Source organism: Sprattus sprattus (assembly GCF_963457725.1).
Source record: "Sprattus sprattus genome assembly, chromosome: 16".
Taxonomy (NCBI): domain Eukaryota; kingdom Metazoa; phylum Chordata; class Actinopteri; order Clupeiformes; family Clupeidae; genus Sprattus; species Sprattus sprattus.
In genome coordinates, this window is record NC_137914.1 from 30,965,758 (window position 1) to 30,979,411 (window position 13,654).

Here is a 13,654-nt window from a genome sequence, read left to right on the forward strand (position 1 = left end):
GCCTCGCAGGCTGTGGGTGAGACGCGCCTCCAGGCCTACCAGTGCCAGCTGCATGTCCAGCCGCAGCCGCGTGGTCTCCTCCTTCAGCTCCCTGCGTAGTGCCTCCACGCTCCGGAGCACCTCCTCTCCTCCTCCTCCTCCTCCTACGTCTTCTCCTTTGTCACCTGCCTCCAGGTCCTTCTCATCTCTCCCCAGTGCACACTGTCCTTCAGCCCTGCTCTCCAGGGCCACAGGGAGCCTGCCGCTCCCCTGCTCTGCCCCAGAGGAGGCCCCTTCACTGGCCCTCAAGGCCGGCCTGTCCCCCTTGACCCGCGCCAGCTCCAGGGTGGCCTGCTGCACCACCCCCAGTATGCCTCCCCTGTGGAGCTCGGCGGCTGAGCCCTGTGAACGCACGCGACTCCTCACCAAGGCAAACACAGACTGGATCTTCAAACTCCCTTTGGACTCACCTCCACCTCCGTCAGCCTCCTCTGCGACTCTCCGCATCTCCTCCTCCTGCTCGTCCCCGCCTGCTTTCCCCCCTGCTTTTGCCTCCTCCTGCTGCTGTTGCTCCCCTTTCAGCTGAGACACGGAGGTGAGCTCCGGCAGTGAGGGAGCACACTCCTCTGATCTAACCTCCTCTCCCTTCTCCTCTCCTTCTTCCTCTCTCCGACCCCTCTCCTTGTCCTCCTCCTGTTTTGGAGAGTGCACCTCCAGGTTTGGGATGGAATCACTCATCTTCTGTTCGGTTTTGGGGAGTCTAGCTCTTGTTCTCCTTCCTTCCTTCTGTGTTCTAGTGGCTTCTTCCTGGTTGTGTAGACAGACTAATGTGAGACTGGGAACACCTGAGGGTGTTGAGTTGCAAGCCAATCAGTTACATGCTGCATCCTCTAAGGAGATTGACACAACATACAAACACACTCTCTCCTGCACATACACACACACACACATACAATACATAGAAACACACTCTCTCTCCCACACACACACACACACACACATACAATACATACAAACACACTCTCTCTCCCACACACACACACACACACACATACAATACATAGAAACACACTCTCTCTCCCACACACACAATACATAGAAACACACTCTCTCTCCCACACATACAATACATAGAAACACACTCTCTCTCCCACACATACACACAGACATACAGTACATAGAAACACACTCTCTCCTGCACATACACACACACACACATACAATACATAGAAACACACTCTCTCCTGCACATACACACACACACACACATACAATACATAGAAACACACTCTCTCCTGCACATACACACACACACACATACAATACATAGAAACACACTCTCTCTCCCACACACACATACAATACATAGAAACACACTCTCTCTCCCACACATACAATACATAGAAACACACTCTCTCTCCCACACATACAATACATAGAAACACACTCTCTCTCCCACACATACACACAGACATACAGTACATAGAAACACACTCTCTCCTGCACATACACACACATAGAGTACATAGAAACACACTCTCTCTCCCACACATACAATACATAGAAACACACTCTCTCTCCCACACATACACACACACACATGCAGTACAAAGAAACACACTCTCTCTCCCACACATACACACAGACATACAGTACATAGAAACACACTCTCTCCTGCACATACACACACATAGAGTACATAGAAACACACTCTCTCTCCCACACACACATACGGTACATAGAAACACACTCTCTCTCCCACACATACACACACATACAGAACATTTGGTACTTACACTCACATTAATGCAGCCAATCCAGGAACCAATCAAACCCTGTGTTATTCTCCGGAGACCATACCCCGCCTTTACTTTCATATCCACACCAGAGGGAAGTCTGAGAGTCCAGAGGTACCTGTAGACGGTTTGGTTCTTTCTTCACCTGACGTGAAAAATACTCATGGGACCTGTCTTGTGATTAAGCTGTGAGTTGTCATACCAGTAATGCTGTTATTACGTAATAGATTGATTTATAGTTTGGTATCTCCACCATCACACCTGACCAGTGCAGGACTGAGTCACACAAGAGCCCTTCATCTTCCTTCACTGTGAGATGGTCAGAGTTAGCATTGCTACTGCACTTGATGACATCAGTGTTGCTCTGAAAACATCAGTGCCTTTGGGAGGCAAAGCTGTAGGGAACAGAGAAAGAGAGAGACAAAGACAGACAGAGAGAGAGAATACTGTCTGTGGAAAGAGAGAGAGGGAGAGAGAATGCTGCCGGTGGAAAGAGAGAGACAAAAAGAAAAAAAACTGAGGAAAGAGAGAGACAGAGACAAAAGAAAGAGACAAAAAGAGAATACTTTATGTGGAAAGAGAGAGACAAAAAGAGAATGCTGCCGGTGGAAAGAGAGAGACACAGAGAGAAAGAGACAGACAAAAAGAATACTGTCTGTGGAAAAAGAGAGACGAAAAGAGAATACTGTCTGTGGAAAGAGAGCGAAAGGGAGAGACAAAAAGAGAATACAGCCTGTGGAAAGAGAGCGAAAGGGAGAGACAAAAAGAGAATACAGCCTGTGGAAGGAGACAGACAGAGAGAGACAAAAAGAAAATACTGTCTGTGGAGAGAGAGAGACAAAATGTGGAGAGAGAGAGACAAAAACAGAAAACTAGTGTCTGTGGAAAGAGAGAAGGAGAGAGAGAATACCGCAAGTGGCATTCTTGTGGAAATCCTTCCACTCTTGAGTTTTTCTTGTTTGCCTTGGCAGATGCCATCAGCAATGGTCCTTTAGTGGGTCCTTAGTGTGGATAAGCTCTACCCCTGTTCTTATGAACAAAGTTATTCATCGAACTAGCTCTATGAATAAAAGTGTGTGTCTGCACGCATGAGTGTGTGAAGTGTGAAGACCCTTCCACTGTGTCCTCTGTTTTCTTTATCTTTTCCTACTTGGTATCTTTTCCTACTTGGTTCCTACTGATGGCAGCTGTGCAGTGAGCTGCTGTAGCGTTTGAATCCTCTGCTTACTCTCTAAAGACAGTTGGGTTGGGTATATTTGGTTACTTTCAGTCTCCAGTGTAAGTGTTGAGCTTTTGCCCTTTGAAATGACCTGTCTGTTTTCAGTCAAGTCTTAGTAAAGCTGTAGGGGAGCACATCCTCATCTTTTGCGATGAATAGTGTTAGAGGTGCCAAAACTGGATGGGGTGAGTGGGTTCATAATTTGAGCAGTGATTCAGCATTTCTCTAGAACGTGTAGCTGTTATATCAAATTGTCTCATATCAAAACACACGTGATCCTCACCAGCAAAACTAATACATTGTATTTATTTTAACAGCAATTCAGGAAATCATTGCAGTATAAGTTTTTTTGTTTGTTTGTTTTGTTTTTTTACATTTTTAACCTTCAGCCTGAATTTGAAGTGGTAGTCATCCTACACTCTCCCTCGTTTCATATTCATAAAAACTGTACGTCTGCAGTACAGTTTCTCCCAGAGTATGCATTCGCGAACGCAACAGATGTTAGATGCCATTGGTCATCCCCTATAGAACAGACACCGGTTCCGATAGCCAATAGGAAAGCAGTATTGTGAAACTCCTCTCTTCAACCTATAGACAACATGTCTAGTTATTTAAAAAGGAACAAAAAAGTTGCAAAAAATTGTGTTACGGTAAACAACTTTCCCGGGACAACCTCGGAACCTGTGGCGCAGTTAAACACATCTTTGCCGTCATGAGATGTATACAAAGCTCATAGTCCATGTCACCTCTCAAACGTGTTTTAACGACAAAAACAATTGACAGGTAACACAGGACGGGTGCAAATGGCACTTTCACTCGATTGAACTGTCGTCCATACGATTATTTCGCTTTTTTTGTTTTGTTTAATTAGCATTATTTCTACAAAACGCGCACCCATAATTGCTTAACATTACACAATCCGCGCATCAGCCAAGGCTCTGCCGTTCTCCCATCCGGCTTATATGAGGGTGGGCGGAGGGACTCGTCTCTTACTCCAACCCTTTAAATTCTGTGAGGCTGCTTTTCGTCTCTGCACTAGTGACCAGACAACGAGCAATAGACATGGTGAGAACTTATTTTTTCTTTACTCTAAAGCTTAAAGCTAACGTTCTTTAGCCCAATTGCAGTCTATTTTGTTGGATGATGGCTAGGTCAACCTTTGTGATGTGGAAGATAACCTCTACCGTAATATGCATGCTTTTCTCAGTTATAAAGTAGTATTCATTGTACCTTGACTTACAAATTATTATTTTAGATTGCATTATTACTAATAGGTCGCTAGGTTCATTGTTTGCTGTCAGTTTGCTGCGTCTGGCAAGCTATTGATGGTCAGGTCCTAATTAATCTTTTTGGAACCTCTTCACAGACAACTTACACGGACAAAGGTGAAAAGGTATGAAGAATTCAGCTCGGTCACAAAATAACTGAACGATACATTCTAAAAAATATAATCAAAGTAACTTTCTCCACGAAATGTAGTTGCTGGTCCAATGTCTCTCTGTATCTCTTTTATTAGCACGATCAAGGCAGGTTCCTCTGCTTCGACCACATCACATTCTGGGTCGGCAATGCCAAGCAGGTGATGTTCTAAAACTTGGTCCATTTGTCCTTTCCTGTGTCTCTCAACAGCCACTTTCATTTACCGTATTTTAACTGTTTTGACACAAGAGGAGTTTTCTCATAGTAACCGGGGATTGGTTCTCTTAAGGGGTGGGGGCAACGACCATGAAGCTTCAAACCACACTGCCCTCCCCCCACTAATTTGATCCATATTAAAACAATCTGCAAGTTTCTTTGAAGGTCACAAGAGGGCGCTGCGTTACAATAATCGATTTGCCCTGTCGCCTATTTTCTGTCGTTCCAGGGACTATTCATTCGTAGCAGTTTAATCCTGCATACGTTATTAAAAGGAGAACGAGATGCACTCTGAATTATGTGAATCACAACAGTCTGGAATATACATATGTGAATTATATCTATGGGACCAACTGCAGGCTCTATAGTCACCATTATGCTAAACCTAGTTATGCTTTTCTGTTTTTTCTCCAAGGCTGCGTCTTACTACTGCAACAAACTAGGCTTTGAGCCTCTGGCCTACAGAGGTCTGGAGACTGGGAACCGTGATGTCGTGTCCCATGTGGTTAAGCAGGGGAAGGTACGCAACTTTATGGGGATTATAGAGGTGGATGGCTGGCGGTTGAGCTGATTGGTTAAACACCACACCTCCATAGACAAACATATTATTTGGACTGTCCAATTCATTTCATGCTTATGTAAATAGTGTTTGTTGTAGGGTATGGGAGAGAGAAAGTGAGTGTCTCTCACTCTGTGTATGTGTATGTTTGTGTATGTGTGTGTGTGTGTGTGAGAAAGAGAGAGAGAGATTGAGCAAGAGAGATGATACTTTATGACTCAATTGAGATGCATCAATGATCATTTGTCTTTATACTGCTACTGTCTCTAAACTGATCAAACCCCTCAAATCCCTAGACAGAAATCCGTTGATCTTGTTGTATAGCAAGATGTCATCCTTAACTTCTTTTGCATCTTCTAACAGCACTCTTGACCTCCTTTCTACAGATCATGTATGTCTTTTCCTCGCCATTGAACCCAGGAAATAAGGGTATGTCAATCCCCAGAATGTTTCTCCTGTAGCCAGACTCAGTATCACATAATCTTCCTGATTACTAAATGTTTCCTAAGTGGAGGAAACCAGGACTGTTTGATTCTAGACAGATTATGGCCTACACATAGTATCTACAGAGAGAAAATACCTTGTTCAATTTGATGGCATTTTGCGGTTACATCTGCTGGCAGTATTTATTGATGTTTCTCCAATCAAAGCACAGTTTACATCTGAGCTCAGCTACTCATACGAACCACGGCCATTAGGCTATTCTGCTGTACTCTAATGTACGCACTATATATTTAAATTCCATACATTCTACTGGGTACTCTTCTAGTCTTTAAACTATACTCTACTTTAAACTATACTTAGACTGCAGACCTACTGTCATTTCCTGCACCTTTAACTTCTGATTTAATAAATGTCTGTTGGCTGTTTGTGCCTTCCAAATTCTGTCCCTTATGCAGAGATGGGAGAGCACCTGGTCAAGCATGGAGATGGTGTGAAGGATATTGCCTTCACTGTCGAGGACTGTGACTTCCTAGTGAAGGTCAGTCAAGCTCAGAGACAAGCGACAAGCTCGCCACTGTTGATTTCTATTACTAATGTGTGTGTGTGTGTGAGAGAGAGAGAAAGCAAGAAAGTGTGTGTGTGTGAGTGAGAGTGCATACATAATATATAAAGACCAAGAGAGAAAGAAACTGGAAGAAAAGTGAAGATGGAGTCTGAGATAACATCTGACTTTAGTGTCTCTCTGTGTGTTTGTGTGTGTGTGTGTGTGTGTGTGTGTGTGTGTTCGGTGCGTTTGTGTATGTGTATGTGTGCGTATGTGTGTGTGTGTGTGTGCGTGTGTGTGTGTGCATATATAAACGTACAGAAAGCCAGGGAGCGAGGTGCCATCATCATAAAGGAGCCCCATGTGGTGGAGGACAAGTTTGGAAAAGTCAAACTGACTGTCCTTCAGACGGTAAGAATGACAGAGAGATGGGGAAGAGAAAGTGCAATTCATAGGAGATGGAAATTATGAAATAGACTGAAAAAAAAAATTATAATTTGCATTTTGCAATTTATATTTTCATTTAATTTCCTCTTCTCTCCCCTTTTTGTATCTTGTTGTGTCTTACTAAACTCCCTGTGTGTTTGTGTTCGTGTGTGTGTTTGTGTGTAGTACGGTGACACCACACACACATTTGTGGAGAGGATGGGCTACAGTGGACTATTCCTGCCAGGCTTCAAGGAGCCACTCTTCCGTGACCCTTTACTCGATCAGCTGTGAGTACACGCCAGGCTCCCCTTCTCAGGAAGACAAAAACATTTGAAGGGCTTAGCTGAAGCTGCACCAGTGTGTATTTGCTTGAACTGGTCGATTATTAATAAGTAATGAAGTAAGTAATGCTTTACTTGCTTTTTCATACTTCAAAGGTTGACTTTACGTCCCATAATGGTTTATCAGATCCTAAAACTGCTGGTTCACAGCCAAATGACCCCTTGGAGAGTTTTACTGAGAGCTCCCTTTGAGGGCAAAGGGTTCACAATAGAACCTTCTAGAAATCTATGGTCTGGGTTTTCAATAGTAGCAGTGCAGACTTGGAGTCTGTCCATACCATTGAATGTCTCTCTCTCTCTCCCACTCTCCTCGCACAGGCCGGACGGGAAGCTCAACTTTATCGATCATGTAGTGGGGAACCAGCCTGACGACGAGATGGTGCCAGTAGTGGAATGGTAACGCTTGTCCATACACACTACATACACACTGTGTCTAATACACACTTACAGCCCCTGGGAGTCTCCGTCACATGCACACACTACAGACACACACACACTCACACGTGTACATGTATCTGCATGCATACAGGTTAGTGTAAGTACATTTACAGTATAGGTGTGTTGCATAACCCTCGCAAAGCCCTGTTGAATCATGACTCAGCATTTCTGATGGACCCACACTCACCATCTGGAGAGCGTTACATGCAAACTCACTGAGAGCGAGGGTGAGAGAGGTGAAGGGAGAGAGAGAGAGAGAGAGAGAGAGAGTGTGAGAGAGAGAGGTGGACTGAGTAGGAGGGGGAGGGGGATAGAAAGAGTTAGAGAGAAAATGATATGAAGACCAGTAGAGAAGTTAAAAAAGAAAGGTGTCAGACTTTGACAAGAAAGCCTCTTATTCATGAGAGCTTGAGGGGAAGAAAAACGGCGGCCTGAAGCAGTTGTCTGAGAGGCTGTTTATACGAAGTCTAGTTTGTCTGCGTCCGTAAAGTTCAGAATACAGATAGCCCTATCATTTAGACGAACACTCTCTATCCGCACACGGTATCCGCAACGATCCGAATCGGGGGTAGAAAGTGAGTAGATTTGAATCGTTACGGGGGCTGGTGTTCGTATGCACGGATTCACGCAACCTGATGACGTCATTGTCCCACGTGATCCACATGTGATCTCCAACCAATATATACAGCACTTGTTGTCGCTTTACATCTGACTCATGGTGTGTCTCGAACTCACTCTCATTAATCCAGCCTACTGATTTTTGTTTAGCCTCCTAGCTTGAGCTAATTCTTTTTATTCAGACGTTACATAACTTTCATGACCACAAATATAAATTGGCCAGTAATTTAATTTGCTTTTTTATTCATAAATTGATGGAAAATGGTCGGAGAAAAGCCTCATGGGAAATAGGATGACAGACATGTCATGTTGTACTGTTCCAAACTCTTTATTATCAATAGAAAATAGAATTCATTTTCGCATAACCTTTAGTCTGACCACTGATTTTATTAACCACCATAATGTAATGTTGCTAATTGGAGCTTGAATGTCTTGTGTAATGTGTTTATCCGTGTGCTGTGCTCCTTTACCGTGTGCTGTGCAGTCTTTTATCTACGTTTTTCAATTTTTTTCAGTTGTCTGTAGCAGCGCTAAAGCGCCACCCACAGGCGTGGGGCATGCACTACAGCTGGTTCATCCCAATCCCGATGAGTTCGTTTTTACGCAAATGTCTCGTTATCAGGCTCCGTCCGTACAAAATGAAAAGATTCGATTTGTGTGAAAAATGTATAAAACTTCGTATAAAGGGCACCTGAGTGCCACAACTTAATGACCTGTGCTCAGAGACAAAGAGAGAGAGGAGAAAAGGAGACAGTGGGAGGGAGTGAAAAAAAAGGAGGAAGAGAAATTAAATCTATCCAATTTAAGGTATAGATGGGGGGTGCATATAAAATAGAGAGAAACGGGGAGGGGCACAAGGCCAAACTTCCAACCAATGATAATGAGTTATGAGGGGCACCTTACTAAGGTGATGGCACAAATCAGTGCAGTTAAGTTTTAGGACAAATGTCATAAAAGTGACATAACACAAATACAGTGTCTTTCAGTCAGTGATCTGTTCGTGTGTGTAACCTGTATGTGTCTGTGTGTGTTCATGTGTGTGTGTGTTCTGTTGTGTCTGTGTGTCTGTGTGTGTGTGTGTCTGTGTGTGTTTTTGTGTGTGTGTGTGTGTGTGTGTGTGTGTCTGTGTGTTCGTGTGTGTGTGTGTGTGTTCTGTTGTGTCTGTGTGTCTGTGTGTGTGTGTGTGTGTGTGTTGTGTCTGTGTGTGTTTTTGTGTGTCTGTGTGTGTGTGTGTGTGTGTGTGTGTAGGTACCAGAGGAACCTGCTATTCCACCGGTTCTGGTCAGTAGATGACAAGCAGTTACAGACGGACTTCAGTGCGCTGCGCTCCATTGTGGTGGCCAACTATGAGGAGAGCGTTAAGATGCCCATCAACGAGCCTGCCATGGGCAAACGCAAGTCCCAGATCCAGGTGAGAGTACAAACACGCACCCCCCCCCCCACCCCCACACACCCACAGACATCTCCACACAGGCATCCCCACACACGCATGTGCACACACACACACCCACACAGGCACCCCCCACACGCACACGTACACATATGCAGACATCCATGTGCACACACACCTTAGTCACATACACCTTATTTACACCAGGAACACACTCCCAGAATAGGTACACTGTGTTCACTAAACACAGTGCTAATATGTAGTTCACTCACACCTGTAAGCGCTACACTATTTACACTACTCTCTCTTAATGTACACACACACACACACAGGTATGTATACCTCTACCTGTAATAACACAACTCCCTCTCACAGACACACACTCACAGATCTCTCCCTTCCTTTAGGAATATGTGGAATACTACGGAGGTGCCGGAGTCCAACACATTGCCATGAACACCTCTGACATCATTGCAGCTGTAAGATTTGTGCTCCGGGTCACTGTCCCTTCCAGATCTGCAACCTGAGAATTTAATCTGTAATACCACTGACCATTCTGTGTGACTGAATTTAGTCTGTAATACCACTGACCATTCTGTGTGACTGAGTCTGTAACACCACTGACCATTCTGTGTGACTGAGTCTGTAATACCACTGACCATTCTGTGACTGAGTCTGTAATACCACTGACCATTCTGTGACTGAGTCTGTAATCAACGATGATTAGATTATTTTCCCAAATCGTTCAGCCCTAGTGGTATTACAGACTCAGTCACACTGACCATTCTGTGTGACTGAGTCTGTAATACCACTAGGGCTGAACGATTTGGGAAAATAATCTAATTGCGATTTTCCCCCAAAATATTGCGATTGGACATGCGATTTTTTTCCATTTTATCCTCTTTTTTTCCCAACAAAACGTACTGATGATTTAAATATGACCAACACAATATTAGATACATTTAGTGTCAAATATTCTTCCCACATTTTTATTTAACTGCTCATTACAGAAACAAATCGGTGGCTTTGCCACTGTGCATTTAAGTAATTTAAACAAAGTCAAGTAGAAACACAAGGCATGCACTTTTTAAAGTGGCCTTGTGCAGTAATTGTACTTCAGGGTTAGAGTTAGGATAAGCAGTTTTACCTTAAAATAACAGCTTTGAAAAAGTTGGGGCGCTATAATGACTTTTAATATGGAGAATCGCCTCTGTGCCATTGCCATACCAGGATCCGTAGGCAAATGACTGCGTTATGTAGGTGTGCCTGAAGCCGCCTAGTTTTTACTGTCTGCCGAACTAGTAAGTAGCTTATTTGCCGTCTTGTGTTGCACTTGCTTGATGTTTGACTGTGTTAGGACAGTTGTTGACTAACTAGTTGGTCATAGTGCCAAAGTAAGCACATTTAAAGATTTCGCTAGCTTGAGCCTCTAGCATCTCGTTAGCGATTAGCAATTGATCCATTTTGCTGCTTTAATCACTGTGTGCAAAATTCCCCATCTTCAAAAAAAAACTAAAAAAAACACCACGTTGTAATCGCGGACGTTGCGCTTAGAAAATATTACCATATTTACCCGATTTATTTCGCAAATGCAATTAATCGTTCAGCCCTAAATACCACTGACCATTCTGTGTGACTGAGTCTGTAATACCACACTGACCATTCTGTGACAATTTAGTCTGTAATACCACTGACCATTCTGTGTGACTGAGTCTGTAACACCACTAGCCATTCAGTGTGACTGAGTCTGTAACACCACTAACCATTCTGTGTGACTGAGTCTGTAACAACACTGACCATTCTGTGACTGAGTGTGTAATACCACTGACCATTCTGTGACTGAATTGAGTCTGTAATACCGCTGACCATTCTGTGACTGAGTCTGTAACACCACTGACCATTCTGTGTGACTGAGTCTGTAATACCACTGACCATTCTGTGTGGCTGAATGACTGTGAGTGTGTTCCATGTCTCTTTCCCCTCCAGATCCGTAACCTGAAGGCACGTGGCATGGAGTTCATGTGTGTCCCTGACACATACTACCAGCAGCTCAGGGACAAACTCAAGCACTCCAAAGTCCGCATGGAGGAGGACCTGAGTGTTCTGGAGGTTGGTATTAAACAGCCGTCCAACCTCACCTCAATCTGTTTTACTGCTCATATCTGTGACCAATAAGACAAGCTCCATCTCACTCATTCACCCCTTATTTTAAAAAAGGATGAATAACTATCTGTGGATTGGTTTTGAGCTAGCAGGAATGCTGAGTCATAATGACATTTTGCTGTATGAGTCCACGTGCACAACATCTGTGTGTGTGTGTGTATGTGTGTGTGTGGCTTAGGAGCTGAAGATCTTGGTGGACTACGATGACGATGGCTACCTGCTCCAGATCTTCACCAAGCCCGTGCAGGACAGACCAACTGTGTTCTTGGAGGTTATCCAGAGACACAACCATCAGGTTAGGTCCTACACACATGCACACACAAACACACACACACACACACACACACACACACACAGAAATGTCATATATTGTTGTGAAATGATTAACAGTTGTGGCATTATCGTGGTCTTTCTGGTAACCTTGAATGTTACCCTCCCATGATGCTCTAGGGCTTTGGCGCTGGAAACTTCAAGGCTCTGTTTGAGGCCATTGAGGCAGACCAGAACGCAAGAGGCAACCTCACGATCCTAACTTCAAACGGCATGTCAGAAAAACTCTGAGACACACACACGCACACACATTAACAGAGACGCACAAACTCATGTACACATAAAAATACAAACACACACACACATATTGACACACACGCACAAAGAAATAGGTACGCACAATGGCATACATACACACACAAACACACACAAAAACACATACAAGCACATACATAAACAAACAAGTACACACAAAGACATGTACACATAAAAATACATACACACCCACACAAACAGGTATGCAGAAAGGCATGTATGAATAGAGAAACCTACACATACACACTCACTTCCATAACGTATAGCCAAAGACAAATACGCACATGAATGCAATCAAATGCAGTATTACCCTATATATTTGAACAAATGATTATGAAAATGTATTTACGAATTATTTTGCATATGTATTTGAAAATGCATTCCTAAGCACTCAGCCTTTTCTAGGTAGGTATTCCTTGTTACTTGTTACAGCATAAAACCCAGTGTTTTTTTTGCAGATACTTGATCAGGATTTAGATAGCGAATATTATCCTATTAGATGTTCTGTCCCTTCATGACCAAAGCATCAGCCTCAAGTGCATTTACTGTGTATTTTATGTGCTTTAGCCATTATTCAGTATTACTCGATCAAATCATAATGCTTTATCTTATGTTCTGTTAGCCTCTGCATGTGTGGCTACAGACCAAGCGGCACAATAGAAATAGCCAATAGAATTACAGGTAAATAGAAACCAACTGCAGAGTGCTGAAACTGGCACTGTTCTTATTCAGTCCCATTTACTATGCATTCCTAGTCCCATATACTATGCACTCATGGGAAACTTTAATGGCGTATTTAATTCATAGGCCTCATACAATACCTCAAGTTACAAAATTCTGTTGTGAACATATCATTGCTCAGTTTGGTCATGTCAGTATTAGCTAAAAATGCATGTAAGTAAAAGAATCTGATGAAAAACCTGCCTCTAATCATTGTCTGCTTTTATGTGTGTGTGTGTGTGTGTGTGAGGGTAAGGATGGAAGACAACTGGTGGTAATATAGGGTTCATTAAAATTGTTTAATTAATTAAAAAGCACAATATGTGACTTCTGTTGTTGCCGTTTTGGATATTTTTGTCTGAACTTAAAGTTTGCATTTCCCCTGAGTTAGTTAGGTTATGTTATGTAATTATACTGTTTCTATGTTTGCCTATTCTACGTTTGCCTATAGTTTCTTAACCTGCATATTAGACTACCATTGTGGAAATTTAGGTTAATTGTTTAATTGTCACCTGGACCGCTGATTAGATGCCACCTGGACAGCTTATGAGTAGCGTCACCTGAATGGATAATTGAGTAGATGACTGGTAGCAAATGTTGGGTCTAGGTGGGTTAAACATACGGTTTTTTGACCACTTTTCGATAATAGTTTAGCCTTTTTAGTTTACTGTATTCAAAGTTGATTGATTTATACTACTCGTTTATGTTCACCCTTTTTGAAGCCACAATAAATGGATTATTCTTTTAACTGGAAACTACCGAGAGTGCGTAATCCACTACCTGCTGACGACCCA

General features: G+C 43.1%; 1 protein-coding gene across 1 annotated transcript; it reads left to right on the plus strand.

Moving 5' to 3' along the window:
* Window positions 1-3,956: 3,956 nt before the first annotated feature.
* On the plus strand, window positions 3,957-12,116 carry LOC308377308 (4-hydroxyphenylpyruvate dioxygenase-like; the record flags this gene model as incomplete). Its single annotated transcript, XM_080853891.1, has 14 exons — window positions 3,957-3,962; window positions 4,361-4,387; window positions 4,511-4,573; window positions 5,045-5,149; window positions 5,575-5,617; window positions 6,088-6,170; window positions 6,498-6,587; window positions 6,789-6,892; window positions 7,265-7,342; window positions 9,251-9,413; window positions 9,800-9,871; window positions 11,379-11,501; window positions 11,734-11,850; window positions 12,006-12,116. 14 exons carry the CDS (start codon window positions 3,957-3,959, stop codon window positions 12,114-12,116), a joined length of 1,185 nt encoding a protein of 394 aa, XP_080710017.1.
* Between the last annotated feature and the right edge of the window lie 1,538 nt (window positions 12,117-13,654).